General features: G+C 40.1%; 1 protein-coding gene across 7 annotated transcripts in view; it reads left to right on the top strand.

Annotated features, from left to right (window-relative positions):
• Nucleotides 1-21,529, top strand: part of GULP1 (GULP PTB domain containing engulfment adaptor 1) — a 104,536-nt gene extending 83,007 nt beyond the window's left edge. For all 7 annotated transcript variants that reach the window (XM_078782449.1, XM_068123444.2, XM_068123447.2 and 4 more), the window contains 3 exons: nt 5,654-5,819; nt 6,133-6,218; nt 19,750-21,529. In XM_078782449.1, coding sequence (XP_078638575.1) covers nt 5,654-5,819; nt 6,133-6,218; nt 19,750-19,821 — 324 coding nt within the window. In that variant the 3' untranslated portion in view covers nt 19,822-21,529. The remainder of the gene's footprint in view (nt 1-5,653; nt 5,820-6,132; nt 6,219-19,749) is intronic.
• The last annotated feature ends 909 nt before the right edge of the window (nt 21,530-22,438 follow it).

The following is a 22,438-nucleotide window of genomic DNA, read 5'->3' on the forward strand; positions in this document are numbered from 1 at the left end:
TGCTTTTTAAGCCTAAATAGCCATTTCTAACTACTACAAAGACAAACAAAGCTTTTAAGATCAAAAATATACATTTTTATTTAAATAAAATTTATTCAAAATTTATTGAAATAAAGTTTTCCACTCGACTCTACTCTACTCTACAGTTAATTTAAATATAATTTTAATATATGCAAGTTACATTAAAGAAAAATCAATTTGCCCGTCCTTTCTTTGACAAGAGAGTCTACTAGTCAACAGACTAGCACTAGCAGTCTGTTGACTAGTCCTCGTCTTCCTCCTCCACCTCGTGGGCCTTCTTGAGGATTTGGAGGTTGCCCTTCATGAAGACGAGGGCCTCGAAGTTCGGTGCAGCCAGGGCCGACCTCTTAGGCCTGAGGATGTCCGACCCGTAGCTGAACACGCGCTCGGGAGCGGCGTGTTATGCCTGAGAAACAGAGTTACCCAAGCATCACGGAACTCGACTCGAGCGGGAAGAGATTGGGCGAGAGCTGTAACGTTTGGTTATTCAGACACAAACAAGTCAACAAGATGGCGGGCCAACGGACTGCCGTTTATTCGTCATGGTGTCGTGAACATGCCGTAAACCATGACGTGAACATAACGTCATGATGTAATGCGTTATGTTACAACCATGTCGTAAACCATGACGTGAACATAACGTTATGATATAATGCGTTATGTCGCAAGAGCCGAGTTGTTAGGGTTTCACTTATTATTCACTTAAATAAATATTCACAATTCTAGAGTAACGGCTCAGGCTAACAGCTGATTTGGCGAATCGCGATGCGCTTTAATTTTTCGGTAGTCCGCTTACGCTTATCCGCTTCGGTTTCCGGGGGTTGTTCCGATTCGCTTATCCGCTTCGAAAACGTTAGTCCGCTGCAGCGGATAAGCGGATAAGCGGACTTTCGAAGCGGACCGCCCACCTCTGGATATCACTAACCCTTTTCTGTAGCTGTCCATAATAATGCCCTGTTGACCTCTCTCAAAGTCTCCCTTCATTTAAATCTCATCATCGTTTCATATGCAGTATGTGCATGGCTACTGGTTTGCATCATTGCTGGGACCACGTCTGTGCCACAGATGCAATGTCCCATGTTGGTTATGGTGTAATTTTGAAGTTGGTCAGGGTATTGGCGACAGATCGCCTGCTCCACAAAGAACACCTTGGGATCGCAAACGTTCACCAACTAATGATGGCATATGGAACACCAAATTTAACGTCCATGTGAGGGACGGCACACATTGATGAATCATTCCGCCTATGAAACGCGGGTATGACAGTTTATAGCTGGGCCGAGATTTGAACCCAGGCTAGACATCTTAGACGAGAGGGCATCCATTTAGGCCATCAAGCCAGCCCAATGTAAATCTCGAAGGAGCACACTGGCTTAATTTTTTTGGATCCAAACTCTTGTGTATATACATTCACGTGAAAAAGTAAGTACACCCCATGTAAAGTTTTGACTTTTTCAACATATTTCAACATACAGCTATTTGACCTTCATTTCAACAATATTGAGAGATAAAGGTGATATAATATAACAAATATTATGAAACATTTACATTTTGTAGTCTATTGTATAATTTAAATAAACATAAATGCAAATTTCACATGTGGAAAAAGGAAGCACACCCCTACATTTATCACTACTTAAAATACCTAAAATTAGAATCAGGTGCACCAGCTCAGGTGCAAATGATTAGAACATCGTGAGAGAGGACCTTGGTGGAACCTGTCTTATTTAAAGCTCAGACATTTAGTTTGGTTTGCTCTTTGTTGTTGAAGTGTGCAGCGTCACCATGCCTAGATCAAAAGAGCTCTCTGAGGCGTTCAGAAAGAAGGTTATAGATGCCTACGAGTCTGGGAAAGGATTTTAAAAGATCTCCAAACAATTTGAAATCAATCATTCGACTGTCCGGAAGATCATCTACAAGTGGAGAAGATTCCAAACAACTGCCAACTTCTTCAGGCCAGGCCGCCCGAGCAAGTTCAGCCCGAGAGCAGACCGCAAGATGCTGAAAGAAGTCTCTAAGAACCCCAGAATGTCATCACGGGACCTACATGTAGCTCTTGCCACTGTTGATGTCAAAGTGCATGAGTCTACCATTAGAAAGAGGCTGCACAAATTTGATCTTCATGGGAGGCGTGCCAGGAGGAAACCTTTTCTGTCCAGAAAGAACATCAGGGCAAGACTAAAGTTTGCAAATGAACACCGAGGCAAAGACCAGCACTTCTGGAACAATGTGCTCTGGACAGATGAGGCAAAGGTAGAGCTATTTGGCCACAGTACCAGAAGACATGTTTGGCGAAAACCAAAGACAGCATTTGACCACAAGAACCTGATACCAACTGTAAAGCATGGTGGTGGAAATATTATGGTTTGGGGCAGCTTTGCTGCATCAGGGCCTGGGCAGCTCACCATCATATAATCCACTTTGAATTCTTCATTTCACCAGAGGGTGCTTGAGGATAATGTGAGGCCATCTGTCGGAAAGTTGAAGCTCAACCGAAAGTAGACCTTGCAACATGACAATGACCCTAAACATTCCAGTAAATCCGGAAGATTGGCTGAAAATGGCTGAAATGGAAATTGGCTGAAAATGGAAAATGCCAAGGAATGGCTGAAAAGAAAGAAATGGAGGGTTCTGGAATGGCCAAGTCAAAGCCCGGATCTAAATCCCATCGAGATGTTGTGGGGGGATTTGAAACGAGCTGCGCATGCTGTGGAACAATTTTTTGTTGAATAAATTATTGCAAAGTCAATTTTTCATTAGTTTTTCTTCGATTAGATGACCTTTATCTATAGATACTGTTTAAATGAAGATCAAATATTGATATGTCCACATATGTTAAAAAGATTTTAAAAAACATTTCATGGGGTGTACTTACTTTTTCCACATGCGAAAATTGCATTTATGTTTATTTAAATTATACAATGGACTACAAAATGTAAATGTTTCATGATATTTGTTATATTATATCACCTTTATCTATCAATATTGTTGAAATGAAGATCAAATAGCTGTATGTTGAAATATGTTGAAAAAGTCAAAACTTTACATGGGGTGTACTTACTTTTTCACATGACTGTAGTTATCTCACAGCAGGAAAGATAGCCCTGATGCACACTCACCCACGAGATATCTAGATATGTAAGCTATAAACTGCCACACTAGTCTTTTACTGGTAGGGCAATGCATTATTGTGTGCGCTGTCCATCGGATGTACAAAGCTCTAGACCTGTCTGCCAGCATTTGTTGTGTGAGTTTTCGCCTGAACAGTTTCGCGAGTTTTCGCCAGCACCCCAAACAAATGAGTGAAACCTTTGAAAACAGATATGGTACACAAACAGATATGGTACAGAAACAGATATGGTACACAAACAGATATGGTACACAAACAGATATGGTACACAAACAGATATGGTACACAAACAGATATGGTACACCGCCTCTTTGGGAATTGGATGATAAGGCTGACATGTGTAATGTCTCCTTCTCATGTTGGAGCCTAAATACTGTATTTATACAATAATAATTAATATTAACGATAATTATTACGATAATTGGAAGCCCATCCACTTGACAGAGATATGTGATGTTCACAAGTTGAAAAGCGTTTGAATGCTTGAACCAATCCTGGGCGGATTGAGACTCTGTTGCAGGATACTCGATTGAAAGGTGCAGGAATTTGTTCAGGGCAAAGGTGATAGCTCACCCCCCTCTTCACGAAGATACCATGAGAGCCTTCATGTCAAACAACAACCAGTGCTGGAAGACAGATAGTTTGCTCCAGCTTAATTAACGTCCGTTGGACGGCACACACAACGATGCTTTGCCCTGTATGCGAAACATCAGGGTGACGGTCCATAGCTCGGTCGACGAATCAAATCCAAACTGTATAGCTCTAAAATTTAATGCACATACCTCCAGGAAATCCTGCATGTGAGCCCATATTTATAAAGCAGATATGTATTACAAATTATATGAGTCATATATGTGTTGTGTTGTTCTCTGCATGGATATGGCATTGATAGTATTCTCTGTATAGGCAGACAGACATACTTTTTTGCAGCATCGACCTTTCCTTGTATAATTTTAACTTTCCTTTTCTTTCTATATTATCCGATGGTGATTATGGGAGTGTCTTGTCTTTTCAAAGTTACTAGCAGAAAGAAGCCCGTGTTATGGTTCAAAAGGAGGACTTTTATTCTTGCACTGGTTGAAAGCTCAAAAATAGGAGGTTCAATATGGAATGCCTTGAGGTGTTGTATTTGTATGCACCTGCCACTTAAAGAGAGGAAGAGAGTAAAATGAGTTTAACAACTTATTGATTTATTTTAAACATTTGATTGGGTAAACTTACCATTGATTATAGGAAGATAGTTTGTATGTATACTGTAAATATGTGTATGTATGTATGTATATATATATAAACATACACATATTTACAGTATACATACAAGCTATCTTCCTATAATCCATGGTAAGTTTACCCAATCAAATGTTTAAAATAAATCAATAAGTTGTTAAACTCATTTTACTCTTTAAAGTTAAACTCATCAAGCCCTCTCTCTCCTCATAACTGAGGTGGGGGCCTCGCGCAAAGGGTTATATTGCCACACCCAGCGAACCCTCTTGAATGTCCAGCCACACACTGTCAGGCGATCTCACCTCAGCCCTGATTGGGAGGTGAGGGATTACGGGCTCCGGCTTGATGGCTGCTTGACATGGCCACACCCCCACCCTTGCGCTCCGCCCCCTTTTTGGGCCTTACCTCGTGGCTTTTGGGCTGGTTTGAGCGGAAGCCCAGCGGCAGCGAATGCTGCTGGCAAAGGAAGCATAACAAACTGCGAGGGCGATGGAGTACAGACAGGATAGCGCTTAATGGCGTCGATTGAAGGGAGGCTGCAAAATGGACGAAGGGCCTACTCTTATTTGTTCTACACAATGCAGATGCAACTATTGGGAATGGCCTTATCCTAAACACATACGATGAAATAACTAACGTCCTAAGGTGACCTACGTGTTGCTTGTGGCCCATCTATGAGGTGCAACCTTTAATGAAGTTGCCTGTGTGGGTTCTCAAAACCGCAACAATATATATATATATATATATATATATATATATATATATATATATATACATATATATATATTTATATATATACATACACACACATATATACACACATCTATATGTAAATATATGTATCTTTAAGAAACCGAAAGAAAATTCTTGCGTGGGGCTAGTGAGAAAAAATTCTGACTCAACCCGGGAAATATATATATACTGTATATACTTTTTTCTTTTTTTAAAATATAAATGCAGTATTTATAAGTACATCTGGTAACTTTGATTTGTCATTTTGGTTATTTTGGGTGCTTAACCTGATGCAAGTTATGGAATAATTGTTACAACAGCTTTATTCACTCGAAAAGTGGATTGAAAAGCAGAGTTTACAATTCTACCGATCTCACTTGTGCTCATGTAAATAATGTAATAATGAAGATTTGCCTTAACTATTTCACTATGTCACAATGAAAGCGTTTTTATAATTAAATCTAGCCCTCTTAATCACACAACCATGCTTGAAAATGCTTCTTCAAGCTTATCCTCTGTTCACATTGTTTTCCTCTTGGCCAGTCCTCCCAGGCATTCAATGGTGTCCCTCCGACAGACCCATTTGACATGGTGCCTTTTTCCCTGACCTCGGAAGCTTCCTTCAGTCCAACCAACCAAGGCTTGCCACCATCTCCTTCCTCAGTTCCTACACTCCCCCCACCCATCCCCAGCAGGGCTGCTGAGAGAGGTGAGTGACATCATCCTCCATGCTCGTTTGGGATATAAGGGTGGGGAGCTGATGGAGAGCAGATGGCTTGCAGAGTATAGTAAAAGTTTTTTATCCTGATTTTTGCTCTGAAATGAAAGAGTCAGTCGAGAGATTGTTCAATATATGGAGTTTTCATTGTGGAAGTCATGAGGGTCACATCAAACTGCATCATAGGGCTATAATTATGAAGAAACTGTGATGTCGTTTACATCAATGTGTTGCCTCCTGCTATTGTTGAGATTTATCAGGACGCGGCTTGTGGCTAAGAAACAAATTCATGTCAACATTGCAGGTACAAACAAGGATGCCTTTGGAGCTGATCCTTTTGACCCTTTAAACAGTCCAGTTAACAGCCTGCCGAAATATACAGCCATGCAGGTGAGTAGTTTACATGAAGGTCCAAGCAATAAATCACCTTGTCCTGTAATGGGCTACAATCTTAGAAGCCACACAGTTGAATCCATTTCTTTTCCGCCTTTATTACTATCAACAAGAGAGCTATACATGGAGGGAGAGATGTCCTCATGCATAGGATGAAAGTACTAGCCAAGCCAAGGATGCATAGACTCGTGTTTTGAATTATTTACACTTTTTATTTTCCATAGTTTCCTATTGCGCTTAAAATTAATGCGATTTATGTCCAAACTATTGCATTAGGCCCAAGACACTTTATAAAGTGAAGCACTTGGATGGGAAGCCTCAGTGGAAAGGCGAGGGATGCCAGGATTGTTAATACGCTTGCCTCGGATTTGTCTGGTTCTGGATTTGCTCAATCTCAAAAGCACACTGTCCTTCAGATGGTGATGTTATACTAGTTTCCCTGTCTGAGTTGTTTCCCTAAATCTATGAAAATAGTCAACAACGTTGTGCTGACATTTTCGCCAAATTCCCTCGCTGTTAATACAATAAACGGGAGCCAAATTCATTAAAATATTATGTATTTTCATTAAAATTATTTATTATTATTATTATTATTAAAATTAAATTAAATTATTATTATTATTCAAATTAAAAATTTATTATTATTATTTAAATTATTTAAAATTAAATTATTATTATTATTAAAATTACTAGGGCATTGCCCGTACTATATCTATATCTAAAATTATATCCCCCCCCTCTATTTACATGAAATGGTTTGGTCCAAAGCGAACGGCTTCCGGAGTTTGGTAAAGAAATCGCCATCGCGTGCACAAACGCGCAGGAAAGCGAATGAATCGCAAATTCGTTTTTATTAGTTTTAAAACATCGTTTAACGCCAACATAGCGCCAACATAGTTTGCAAACGTGAAATAAATGAATACGCTCTCAAATGTGCCATCCGAGGCAGAGTGTGTCCGCCACGTTCGGCACACGCGATAGTTCGCTGCTCTCTGATTGGTTGAATCGTTTTTTGGACATAGCTCGGTAAGTAATTGTCCGATTAATATGAAACCTTGAAAAGGCACATCCTCGGGTCCCCAGCAATATACCTGGCAAGTTAAAAGTATATCGGACCCGTGGTTGTCGAGAAACAGCGGTCACAGACAAACAGACGTACAGACGTACAGACGTACAGACGTACAAACGTACAAACGTACAGAGATTACTGGAATTATAGATAGATTATTATTATTATTATTATTAAAATTATTTAAAATTAAATTATTATTATTATTAATTATATTAATTAATTAATTAATTGTTATATTATTATTATATTATTATTATTATTATTATTATATTATTATTATTACTATTATTAAAATTATTTAAAATTTAATTATTATTATTATTATTAAAATTATAATTATTTCAATTCATTAAAATAGTAAACATCGTTATGCTGACATTTTCGCCAAATTTCCTCGCTGTTAATACAATAAACGGGAGCCAAATTCATTAAAATATTACATAGATATTAAGTTAATTGTAAATTGTAGTTAATATAATGAATGTAGGTAATTTAATCCCACTATTGTATGTATTATTCGAGAAGTATCTGTTTATTTGTTTGTGGTTTTGTTGCCTGCACAGCTGAAGGTGGACTGTGGTTATGTTTTCACCCCAGTCTGTTTGTTTCAATAATTTCTCAAGATGTTGTGGACAGATTCAAACAAAATTTGATGGACAGATTGGAATTGTGACAAAAAATCATTTATTAGATTTTGGTGAAGATCCCGATCCGGATCCAAGAATTTTTTAAGTAATTCTTCACCATTGAAAGATGTGGTCAAACATGATATATAGCACAATATCTTAAAAAGTTGTGGACGACATGACAAAACTAGGTGGATAAGTTGGGTTCGTGACAAGAACAAGCCGATTCGATTTTGGTTCAGGTTCGAATCCACATCCGGCCTATCAGAAGGTTACAAAACGTAAACTGTTCACCCTGGCGGAGGTCTGCACTCTACCGAGCACCGTTCTAGTTTGTTTGTGGGTTTGTTTGTTTGGATCTGTTTTCTAGATACATTCTTAAACCGCTGGACGGAATGCGTTGAAAACCGGTGGTTGCACTTGGGGTCTGTGCAGGAAAGTTTTAGGCAATAACATTTTTTCATTACCTCCAGGATCAGAGTGAAGAGGATGGGAGATGCTAATGTAAATGTGTATCATATAGCGTCAATCCTGGTGTGAGCAGGTATTACAAGTCCAAATAAAAGATTCAGTGACCCAAAGTGAAAATTCTTAAAATTTCAATCAAATTGGATGAAAATTGACCATTTTATGTGACGCTGACTTTTGATCTTTTGAGCAGATTATTAATTTGTCTACTCCATATTCTCATAATAAAGCTTTGTTGTAAATTTGATGAGAAAAGCTCCAATGAACCATACTCAATTTCCAAACCTTGGAAGGATGACAGGCTGAGTCAACCCCCCTGGCGTTAATTCAGCGATCGACCGGAATTTCAAACCCAGGATCCTAGGATCCCAAGCTGGCACCCTAACCGCAAAGCCAACACCAGGCCGAGAAAAGCTGCAATGTTAAATTCAAATTTCCCGTCAATTGGATGAAAATTGATGATTTTAAGTGGCACTGACATTTGACCTTTTGAAAAAATTCTTACTTTGTCTTCTCCATGTTCTCATAATAAAGTTTTGTTGTAAATTTGATGAGAAAGGCTCACATGATTAAAAAAAAAAATGTTATGACCCGGACAGACACAGACAGAAAGACACACACAGACATGGAGAAGTGATTGCAAAACCCCATCTCCCGCTGCATGGTGGATGGACTAAAAAAAAAAAGGATTAGTGGGAGATCCTGCCCTCCGTGCAGGGATAATCAGAGTCACAAGTTGGCGTTTACATTTTCGCCACCTTTCCCGATGTACCCATACACAAACCTTCCTTCAATTTGTTTTATTTATTTTATTTTTTTGCATCATAAAACTTCCTTTTTTTTTTCTTTTTTTTTTTTTTGCATTACAAACCTTCCTGGGAGTTCCTTGATTCTACTGACGTTGGTTTCATTGAAATGTGTTAATCCATTCTCAAGTTATAGCACAACAGACAGACAGAGCCATGTCTCCTTTTATAATACTAGGACGTGCCCGTACGTGGGTGCCCGTTCCTTGGTGCGGCCCAGCATCTAGTCGAGACCCAGTCACCCAGGCCGATCACCCATTCCGACCCCAAATTCCTCATCGACGATAACTAAACAATATATTATATGAATCGCACCGTACATACCTCCTTCTAGATCTTGTTCTTGTCTTGATATACTCACTCAGGCTCACTCTATCACGACTGAGTCCTCCCAGCTCCTCCAAATGGCGCCCGCTACGCCTCGAATTACTATCCGTAATGGCGCACGCGCTCTCACATCGGCCACGCCTACGCAACAACGTGTTCTGTGATTGGCTGGCCTACCCCGCAACCTGTTCTGTGATTAGTTTGGTAAATAAATCGCCATAGCTCGGTAACTACTTCTCCGATTAATATGAAACCTTGAAAAGGCACATCCTCAGGTCCCCAGCAATATACCTGGCAAGTTTCAAGTACATCGGACCCGTGGTTGTCGAGAAACAGCGGTCACAGACAAACACACAGACACACACACATACACACACACATACACACAGAGATTACTGGAATTATAGATAGATATATTTAAGTTCAAACTGCTTCATCCTTGATTTTATAGGCAGCATAAATATCAGCTATACAGTCTTCATGGTGTGCATACTGTAGCTAATTCAGACAGTTATTTCGTGTGCCTGCATTTATCATCATACAAGCAATTTATTTATATCTACAATAATTATATTGGCAAGAAGTATGCATTGCATTTACTAGGGCATGCCCGTACGTGGGTGCCCGTTCGGAAAAACATTCCAAACCGCGTGGCAGTAACGACCACAGAACCCCCCCCCTCTATTTACATGAAATGGTTTGGTCCATTCGCAAAGCCAAAGCGAACGACCACAGAACCCCCCCCCCCCCCCTCTATTTACATGAATGGTTTGGTCCATTCGCAAAGCCAAAGCGAACGGCGAACGGCTAAATCGCCATAGCTCGGTAACTACTTCTCCGATTAATATGAAACCTTGAAAAGGCACATCCTCAGGTCCCCAGCAATATACGTGCCCGTACGTGGCGTACCCGTAACCGTACCGTACCCGGTACCGTACCCGTACCCGTGACGTGCCCGTAATGAATATGTACAAAATATAAATATGTATGTACTACAATCGATCGTACCTTACAACAATCAACACAGATTGCAACGTCAAATAAATGAATACGCTCTCAAATGTGCCGTCCGAGGCAGCGTCTGCTCGCCACGTTCAGCGTCACTATGACTATCCGTAAGTCCGGAAGTGACGTCCTCATTTGACTGTCCGGAAGGTCGCAAATCACAGTTACGATGAATCGCAAATTAGTTTTAATTAGTTTTAAAACATAGTTTAACGGCAACATAGTTTTCCAACGTGAAATAAATGAATACGCTCTCAAATGTGCCATCCGAGGCAGAGTCTGTTCGCCACGTTCGGCACACGTGATAGCTCGCTGCTCTCTGATTGGTTGAATCGTTTTTTGGACATAGCTCGGTAACTACTTCTGCGATTAATTTAAAACCTTGAAAAGGCACATCCTCGGGTCCCCAGCAATATACCTGGCAAGTTTCAAGTATATCGGACCGGTAGTTGTCGAGAAACAGCGGTCACAGACAAACATACATACAAACATACAAACATACAAACATACAAACATACAAACATACACACAGAGATTGCTGGAATTATAGATAGATAATTCTGCCAAATACGTCTTACAACACCCCTAAATTAAGAGAACCCATATTACAAACCAGCAATCCCTTCATGAGCTGATTCGCTTCAAACTAATTCAGTTCATCGGTGCAGGAGTGCATAGAAGTTCATCAAACAAACACCTCAAATGATCATGATAACTTCCGATGTGTGTGGTTTTCATGCATATACAGTCACGTGAAAAGGTAAGTACACCCCATGTAAATTTTGACTTTTTCAACATATTTCAACATACAGCTATTTGATCTTCATTTCAACAATATTGATAGATAAAGGTGATATAATATAACAAATATCATGAAACATTTACATTTTGTAGTCCATCGTATAATTTAAATAACCATAAATGCAAATTTTGCATGTGGAAAAAGTAAGTACACCCTTGGCTCTAAAAGGTGGTATTGCCCCCTTTGGCAGAAACAACCTCAAGTAGGCGTTTCTTATAACTGTCTACCAGTCTCTGTCATCGACTGGGAGAAATTTTTGCCCACTCCTCCATGCAGAATTCTTTCAGCTGTGCGATGTTTGAAGGGTTTCTTGCATGCACAGCTCGTTTCAAATCCCCCCAGAACATCTTGATGGGATTTAGATCCGGGCTTTGACTTGGCCATTCCAGAACCCTCCATTTCTTTCTTTTCAGCCATTCCTTGGTGGATTTACTGGTACGTTTAGGGTCATTGTCATGTTGCAAGGTCCACCTTTGGTTGAGCTTCAACTTTCCGACAGATGGCCTCACATTATCCTCAAGCACCCTCTGGTACAATGAAGAATTCATAGTGGATTCTATGATGGTGAGCTGCCCAGGCCCTGATGCAGCAAAGCTGCCCCAAACCATAATATTTCCACCACCATGCTTTACAGTTGGTATCATGTTCTTGTGGTCAAATGCTGTCTTTGGTTTTTGCCAAACATGTCTTCTGGTACTGCGGCCAAATAGCTCTACCTTTGACTCATCTGTCCAGAGCACATTGTTCCAGAAGTGCTGGTCTTTGCCTAGGTGTTCATTGGCAAACTTTAGTCTTGCCCTGATGTTCTTTCTGGACAGCAAAGGTTTCCTCCTAGCACACCTCCCATGTAGATCAAATTTGTGCAGCCTCTTTCTAATGGTAGACTCGTGCACTTTGACATCAACAGTGGCAAGAGCTACCTGTAGGTCCCGTGATGATATTCTGGGATTCTTAGACACTTCTTTCAGCATCTTGTGGTCTGCTCTCGGGCTGAACTTGCTGGGACGGCCTGGTCTGAACAAATTGGCAGTTGTTTGGAATCTTCTCCACTTGTAGATGATCTTCCGGACAGTCGAATGATTGATTTCAAATTGTTTGGAGATCTTTTTAAATCCCTTCCCAGACGCGTAGGCATCTATAACCTTCTTTCTGAAGGCTTCAGAGAGCTCTTTTGATCTAGGCATGGTGACGCCGCACACTTCAACAACAAAGAGCAAACCAAACTAAATGTCTGAGGTTTAAATAAGACAGGTTCCTCCAAGATCCTCTCCAACGATGTTCTAATCATTTGCACCTGAGCTGGTGCACCTGATTCTAATTTTAGGTATTTGAAGTAGTGATAAATGTAGGGGTGTACTTACTTTTTCCATATGCAAAATTTGCATTGATGTTTGTTTAAATTATACAATGGACTACAAAATGTAAATGTTTCATCATATTTGTTATATTATATCACCTTTATCTATCAATATTGTTGAAATGAAGATCAAATAGCTGTTTGTTGAAATGTGTTGAAAAAGTCAAAACTATACATGGGGTGTACTTACTTTTTCACTTGACTGTATATATATATCTCTACCTGGGAGGTATATATATTGACACATGGTAAGGGAGGGGAAATCCATATCTTGAATGTGATAAGTACAGTATGGATCATGTGTTCAAATAGGTTAGATTTACTCCTGCATTAGAGATCTGTCAGGCGTAAGGGGTAAGTCATATGTAATATGTTCAATGAGGGGCAGTGATTGGAAAAAATAGAGCAGAATATGCTGAGGGTATATGGTGTTAAAACAAAACCTCGACAGGCGAGGCCAGGTAGAGGACTTTGGCACATGGGAAAGCACTACGCATTTTAAAAGGAATCATCATGGGCCAGAGGACAGCGGGCCATCGTAGCAAAATGAGCTGTGGAGATGGGCGGAACACTTTTGTGGTGGGTCGTCCTGCCCTGCCCAAAAAATGGTATCATCCACACCAGTCGGTGCCCAAGAGAGGGACCCACCATGCATGAAGGGGGTCCCAGAGATGACGTAGGATGTTGCACACATTAATGCCTTACCCTGCATGCAAAATACCAGGGTGGCAGTTTATAGCTGAGATGATATTCGAATCCAGTTCAAAGGTGAATGTGTAACCTATAAACCACCTGGCCAGCCATAATAACAAGAACAAATACTGAAAATGTTTTAACATCATTTATGCTTGTAATAAGTGATTGCTTTGCTTGTTTATTTAATCACTTTTTCACTTTATCATTTGGATTCAATTTTCCTGCTGGGTCGTTATTCCAACTCTTGTACAAAACCCATGAGCTTTGTTCTGTTTTGTATCAAGCTGTCCGGCCTCACATTTGTCCAATGCTTGTGGTCCCTCATTCTTGTGTACTCCCTGAAATAAGCCTTCTCATTTTTCTTCTTACGACTTTGCAAGCTTCACCCAGATACACATGTGTCAGCCTTTTGGCCTCATTTTGTGCTGCTACGGATTATGAGCCAGGGGTTGTATTGTTAATTTTGCAAACATATGTTAGCTCTTGTATTTTCTTCAAGGAAAATTTCAATATATAACATATGTGGTTACATATTCAAGAGTTTCTTATTAATCATTGAAAACTGAGGTTTTTTGAGATTTTGGCAACATGTTTTTGAGACATGTGGCTGCATAATCCACTGACAACATGTGTATTTTTTTTTACTGTTTTCATAGTTTGTTTATAAGCTTGTTTAACATTATAGAATAGTAAATGCATTTCATTTCAACTCGAGGAGATATTGCTTCCGTTCAGTGGCCTCTTCAAAATGGCTGCTCAGCCTTGCTTGATGATGCTATGCATTTTGAAGTCAATGAAATGCCGATATGGAAGGGAAGAGGTGATGTTCAAGATCCAGGGAATAACAGGGGCATTACACTCCTTCGTCATGTCATGAAGATGCTGGAGAGGATTCTGGATGGAAGGATAAGGAAGAGAGTAGAGATGAAAATTGGACAAGAGTAGCAAGAGTTTAGAAAGGGTAGGGGACGGCAGATGGGATGTTCGCACTGAGACGAAATGAAATGGCATTGGGACTTATTGATCTGGAGGAGGCCTACGACATTGTCCCGAGGGAGATGGCGATTGCAACACTGAGATGGATGGCAGTGCTGGAGGCAAAAGTTAGGTTAGTGGAAGGGATGTACAAGGGAATGAAGGAGTTTTTGTTGGTCCTGGGATGTCAAGGAGTTCAATGTGAACATCGGTTTGAGACAAGGAAGCGCTCTCAGCCCACTCCTGTTTATCATGGTGATGGAGCTGGTAAGCAGGAAGGTAAACACGAAAGATATTCTGAGAAAGATATTGTATGTGGACGATTTGGTTATTTTGGTGGAGAGTGGGTGGGAGATGCAGGAAGTACTGGGGGAGTGGACGGAGGCATTTGAGAAACATGGGCTGAAAATGAGCATGGAGAAGATGGAGGTGATGTGGGTTGGGCAGCAGAGGAAATAATGAATATCAGCTTAGAGGGGAAGGAGATCAGACAAGGAAATAGGTTTGAGTATCTAGGGGAACAGTGACCAAGGATGGTAAGTCCGAGGCAGAGGTGCGGAGAAGGATTCAGGTGGTTGTGGATGTGTGGAGGAGGGTGGAGGGAGTAATGGCAGACACAAATATTTCAAGGAGATTTAAAGGAAAGGTTCTGATGTCGTGTGTAATGCCGGCCTACCTTTATGGTCTGGAGATGGTGGCACTGACAGAGAGACAACAACAGAGGCTGCAGATTTGTGTGAACAACTGTGTCAGGAGGATTGTGGGAGTGAAGACGGTGGATATAAGTAGAATGGATGAACTGAGGGAGGAGATTGGTGTACCCATGAGCTTCATGGGGAGATTGGTGGAATGCTGGTTGAGATGGGCTGGACATTTGGTGTGGATGGGGGAAGAGAGAATGGCAAAATGGGCGGATAGGTTGAGGGAACAAGGTAGGAGGAAAAGAGGTAGGCCATGTTTGAGATGGGAGGATTGTGCGAGGAGGGATATCAGTAAGGTGGGGGTGGTTGGATAGTGGAGAAAGTTTGGTGAGGACAGAGGTGAGTATGTCGTGGTCAAGGCAGTGCAGGAGCTTGGTGCCATCGGACCTCACCCCTTATAAAGGTAGAGTGGCGAAGAAGAAGTCATCTGATCTTCTACCAGAAAAACTCAATAGTTAAATAGAAACACCTCAAATTTTTTTAAATCACAATTAATCATTATATAATTCCTTGCGGGATGAAAATGCACAATTAAGGAAAAAATATGACTTCAGCGAATTTCTCCATTAAGTTATATGGAGACATACAGCCATGTCCTACATTTGTGTGTCCATTGATGGCTGTCCAAAGAGGCATTATTTTATCAGCTAATAATGGACACAAAAGCGAGGCTAGTCCTCAGTCAGTGGAGGCAGAGTTGAGAGAAGAACATTGGCTCAGGCAGAGGGACATCACCAAGGTTTTTGGGGGGGGGGGGGGGGATGAGGCAATACAAGGATGTGCACTAAGTGTGTGAGGAATGAACAAACACAGTCAGCACATTTACCTTTTTGCGAGACCCTCACACAGAACACGCAATCACTATACATGTATACACAATCACTCATCTGTACCCAGGCTACCGCACAGTCCTGCCAATACCCATATATGCTTCTCTCCCAAATGCTTCTAGATATACTTATCTAATTCAAATTTAAAGTTATCTCCTGTTACTGCTCCTACTACCTTTCCAGGACGACCAATCCATGCATTAACTACTCCTTAAGTGAAAGACCTCTACCTTACTACCCTCATAACTCCGCTCGTATTTACCCTAAGACTATGTATGAACCCTAGTTTTGTCAGTGTCCATTTTGCTGAAAACCCCTTCTACCTATATTACGTCTACACCCTTCATTATCTTAAACATCTCTCTCATATCTACCATACGCAACACAATGTAAGTTTGTGTGTTTCTACAGATGTCTGTCTCCCTCATATTGGTTGGCTTTTTTCTTTTTTTTCTTTATAACACAAGGCCAATCTTTTAACACGAATGTGTGCTCACGACGATCTATTTTTGAGGATGGAACAAACTCGAAAACTATTTTCCATAAAAGAGTAATTATGTCTCTTCTATTGGAATTATACAGTAACGTGAAAAAGTAAGTACACCTCAAGTAAAGTTTTGACTTTTTCAACATATTTCAACATATAGCTATTTGATCTTCATTTCAACAATATTGATAGATAAAGGTGATATAATATAACAAATATCATGAAACATTTACATTTTGTTGTCCATTGTATCTATCTATAATTCCAGCAATCTCTGTGTGTCTGTCTGTGTGTCTGTGTGTTTGTCTGTGACCGCTGTTTCTCGACAACCACGGGTCCGATATACTTGAAACTTGCCAGGTATATTGCTGGGGACCCGAGGATGTGCCTTTTCAAGGTTTCATATTAATCGGACAATTACTGACCGAGCTATGTCCAAAAAACGCTTCAACCAATCAGAGAGCAGCGAGCTATCACGTGTGCCGAACGTGGCGATCAGACTCTGCCTCGGACGGCACATTTGACAGCGTATTCATTTATTTCACGTTGGAAAACTATGTTGCCGTTAAACTATGTTTTAAAACGAATTCAAACTGCGATTAAATTAAAACGATTCATCCTAACTGCGATTTGCGAACTTCCGGACAGTGACGACTTATCTTCCGGCAGCCAATCACAGAACGCTCTGTTGCGTAGGCGTGGCCGATGTGAGACGAGCGGAGCTGAGCGCGTTACGAGCTGACCGCCATTACGGTACGTAATTCGATTTCTTATGCGCATTATTTCTCCCAATTCAGTCAGAGCGAAGGGCGGAAGCGAAGAGCGTTGGTTTTTTTGTTTACGGGCGTACGGGCGGGGTAGAGCGTACGGGTAGCGTTTTTTTTTTTTTTTGGCCACGGGACGGGCACCCACGTACGGCCAATGCCCTATGTTGGCGTTAAACTATGTTTTACAACTAATAAAAACGAATTTGCGATTCATTCGCTTTCCTGCGCGTTTGTGTACGCGATGGCGATTTCTTTACCAAACTCCGGAAGCCGTTCGCTTTGGACCGAACCATTGCATGTAAATAGAGGGGGGGGATTGTCACCACTCGCAAGCCGTTCGCTTTGGACCAAACCATTTCATGTAAATAGAGGGGGGGGATATAATTTTAGATATATATATATAGTACGGGCATGCCCTAGTAATTTAAATAAACATAAATACAAATTTCACATGTGGAAAAAGGAAGCACACCCCTACATTTATCACTACTTCAAATACCTAAAATTAGAATCAGGTGCACCAGCTCAAGTGCAAATGATTAGAACATCGTTGAAGAGGATCTTGGAGGAACCTGTCTTATTTAAACCTCAGACATTTAGTTTGGTTTGCTCTTTGTTGTTGAAGTGTGCGGCGTCACCATGCCTAGATCAAAAGAGCTCTCTGAGGCCTTCAGAAAGAAGGTTATGGATGCCTACGAGACTGGGAAGGGATTTTAAAAGATCTCCAAACAATTTGAAATCAATCATTCGACTGTCCAGAAGATCATCTACAAGTGGAGAAGATTCCAAACAACTGCCAACTTGTTCAGGCCAGGCCGCCCCAGCAAGTTCAGCCCGAGAGCAGACCTCAAGATGCTGAAAGAAGTCTCTAAGAACCCCAGAATGTCATCACGGGACCTACAGGTAGTTCTTGCCACAGTTGATGTCAAAGTGCACGAGTCTACCATGAGAAAGAGGCTGCACAAATTTGATCTACATGGGAGGTGTGCCAGGAGGAAACCTTTGCTGTCTAGAAAGAACATCAGGGCAAGACTAAAGTTTGCCAATGAACACCGAGGCAAAGACCAGCACTTCTGGAACAATGTGCTCTGGACAGATGAGTCAAAGGTAGAGCTATTTGGCCACAGTACCAGAAGACATGTTTGGCAAAAACCAAAGACATGACCATAAGAACCTGATACCAATTGTAAAGCATGGTGGTGGAAATATTATGGTTTGGGGCAGCTTTGCTGCATCAGGGCCTGGGCAGCTCACCATCATATAATCCACTATGAATTCTTCATTGTACCAGAGGGTGCTTGAGGATAATGTGAGGCCATCTGTCGGAAAGTTGAAGCTCAACCGAGGGTGGACCTTGCAACATGACAATGACCCTAAACATACCAGCAAATCCACCAAGGAATGGCTGAAAAGAAAGAAATGGAGGGTTCTGGCATGGCCAAGTCAAAGCCCGGATCTAAATCCCATCGAGATGCTGTGGGGGGATTTGAAACGAGCTGTGCATGCAAGAAACCCCTCAAACATCGCACAGCTGAAAGAATTCTGCATGGAGAAGTGGGCAAAAAATTCTCCCAGTCGATGTCAGAGACTGGTAGACAGTTATAAGAAACGCCTACTTGAGGTTGTTTCTGCCAAAGGGGGCAATACCACCTATTAGAGCCAAGGGTGTACTTACTTTTTCCACATGCGAAATTTGCATTTATGTATATTTAAATTATACAATGGACTACAAAATGTAAATGTTTCATGATATTTGTTATATTATATCACCTTTATCTATCAATATTGTTGAAATGAAGATCAAATAGCTGTATTTTGAAATATGTTGAAAAAGTCAAAACTTTACATGGGGTGTACTTACTTTTTCACGTGACTGTAGACTGTGGCTTGCATACCGAGCTTCAAGGGCGGTGTACAGAAGCGTTTTTCTTGAAATAACAATAAATACAAGATGCAGGAAGGTGAAATTTGCTGCACGTGATGTGCAACACGCGGAAAGTAAAACGAGTGTTCATTTACATCCATATGATGTCTCGTAAATTGAAAAGATACAACCACATCTGACACGAGGCCGAGACTTCAGACTTTGGCATGCTCAGGAGGCTGTACCGTCTAATAAACTGTTCCAACCCGTCATATTTGACGGGATTTTATGCTAGTTCTCTCAAAATCTCCCACTTACTAATGTAAAATGTCCCGTCTCCTTCAGCTACTCCTCATAGCTTAGTCAGGCTAGCCCCAGAATCAATTTCTCTTGTCGCTCTATGCTGAACCTCTATATGATAGCGATATCCTTCTTCAGATTGATGTGTTCACCAAAACTGTACACAATAATCGAGGTGAGGCCTCACTATATTCTTGCATGGTTAACAACACCTCCTTTGATTTCCAAATTACCTCTTCGTGAATACAAACTAAAACCCTATGTGCAATACCTACAACTGCCTGGCACTACTCAACAACATTTGAGGAGTTAAGATGGACCATGAAGTCAGGAAAACGTTAATAAAATGCATTAGTTGAGACCACATCGTAAAACAGGAAGTGAGTTGTAGAATATACTGAATGAAGAAAATTTTAATTGTTGGTGCTGTGATCATGTGTTCCAGGATATCCAGGGAGGTGGGACGACCAGAGACACAATGGTCCTCCTGTTTGATCCACTGGATAGTAAATGTTAATAGATATCACAATTCAGGTACACACAAAGAAAATGCAGTGTCCTTTGAAAAAGGTTCCACAGGTAAATGTACCGGTACCTTCAGAGTCATAATAAGTGAGTGGATCATTTGAAAGTACAACTCAATTGGTGAACTTTTGTTTTACCCAATTATCTGTCATCAGGAAGGGGAAAGACTGTGTGAATCCTCATTTGTTTAGTCCGGGGCATCTGGATGCACAAAAAAAACATTATTTTTATATAATATTCCTGCAGTTAATTTTATATTAAAATAAACTATTTTTAATCATCCTTGTTATTAGTTTTCCCTTCTTCATATGCAGAATTATAATTGTATTTTTGTTTATGCACAAATTGACCATATGATGTCATCTTTTTCATGTATTTCAACTGAAGTAGCATTATTGATATTTCTTCAATAAAGTTCTCGTAGCCATTTTGAGTGAATCTACATCGTATGATTTCAACTGATTTTTTTCCTTGTTGTGCTTCAGCTTTAACCAATCTTGTGGATTAATTAAATTAGGGAAACACTCTCCTTCTATACATCCCAATTTTTGATCCTTCTCCATGATCTCCCACACCACTATCCAAGAAAAACATAATTAGCATTGTTAATTAAAAAAACAACATAATATAAACATTGCATTGCCCATTACCTTATTCTGTCACCCACTTAAAGTTTCCTCCACAACTCAATTTGAGGACATTTTGTTTCTTGCAATTGGAGGAAAATATTGGAATTGCAAGCTTCAGAATCTGATAAAATAAACTAGCAACAGTACCCGCCCTATGGGCGGGATTTCAATTGGGAGGCCCAAATGGAAAGGCAAAATATCAGAAATTGAAGGCTTTTTTTATTTTGAACTATTTATATAAACATCCATTAAATCATATCACACACAAATAATCAAAATCTAAACAGTATTTGTAGAATTTCAATACAAGCCACATCGCTGTTCATATCGGTAAATAATATTCCATCATGTTTGGAAAACCTGGAAAATTGGAAAATTGGAAAAAAAAAATTGGAAAAACAATATACCCATTTTACTCCAGGGGGTCCTAGGATTACCCACCCAAAATTTTGTTACGATTGGTTCATCCATTTTTGCGGTACCTGGGAACAGACAGACAGACAGACATTTGGTGAATTATTGGAAAAGAAATTGGAAAATCAAAATAGCCTATTTTACTCCAGGGGGTCCCAGGATTACCCACCAAAAATTTCGTTGCGATCGGTGCAGCCATTTTTGCGGTACCTGGGAACAGACAGACAGACATTTGGTGAATTATAGTAAGATGATCATTAAAGAGTTGAAATCCATTGTTTCTCCTTTGCAATAATGTTCCAAACCACACTATCGTTGCGGATCATTGACATGCAAGCAGGAAAGTTTCATATTTCCATGTCTGACTATTTTCAAGAGTAATGTCTTTTCAATTAAAATCACTGTTGGTGGTGGTTCATCGACATTCTTCATATCTATGATACAATTACCTTAATCTTTAACTTTGCTTAAACTACATCTTGCATTCATAAATAACCAACCAAAGAGCATGCAAATGGCATTACAATACTCTAGTACTTTTTGTATCTGATTTAGAATTGCAGAGATCTATTCTTTTCCGGAATTTTGAAAATGGATGTAGACTTGCCTTTGAAAAACGAAAATCATTCAATAAACTTTGGATTATATACACACTGATTCCTTGCTGATATTTGTTCTCTTTCTGAAAGTTCATTAATTACACTAATTGCTTGTAATAATTGCTTGCTATGTTTTTACAGAAACATATTCGTTTTTCTATTGCAAATAAAATTTTATTTCGTCTTTATACGCATCGAGTTTTGCCTCTCCAGGAATAGTGATGGTATTGTTCACCGATGGAAAACGAATGCTTTGTCCATTTTGGAATGCATGGATAAATCCAATGATTGATCAAATCATGCTCAAAGCATCATTCATATTGGCAAGTTTGGCTATAATTGTACAGTTGATTGGAAAGTTGCAGATCACAATTCAAACTGTCATACTTCTATCTTTACCTCCGCCACTGAAGGTGGATGGAGGTTATGTTTTCATCCCTGTCTGTCTGTCTGTTTGTGAATAAGATATCTCAAAAAGTTGCGGACGGATTCGAACGAACTTTGGTGGACAGGTTTGGTGTGCGACGCGGCCAAATTGATTATATTTTAGTGAAGATTACGATCCGAATCAGAGAATTTTTAGTGATTCTTCACCATTGAGCGATAGGGCTAAAACCGATATATAGCTTGATATTTCAAAAAGTTATCGATGGATTTGGACGAAACTTGGTGGAGAGGTTGGGTGTCTCACAAGGATGATTCGATTCCGTTTTGGTGAAGATATGAATCTGGATTCGGATCTGACAATTATTTAATTTTTAAGTGATTCTTCACCATTGGGAGATAGGGCTAAAACCGATACATCGGGGGATATCTCAAAATGATGTGGATGGATTCGGACAAACTTGAAGGACAGGTTGGGTGTGTGACAAGGAATAATGAATTAGAGTTTGCTGAATATCCAAATACTGATCTGGATACGAGATTTTATTTAATTTTTCAAGTGATTCTTCACCATTGAGTGATA

This window comes from Myxine glutinosa, chromosome 7 (assembly GCF_964187855.1).
Source record: "Myxine glutinosa chromosome 7, kmMyxGlut1.1, whole genome shotgun sequence".
Lineage (NCBI taxonomy): Eukaryota > Metazoa > Chordata > Myxini > Myxiniformes > Myxinidae > Myxine > Myxine glutinosa.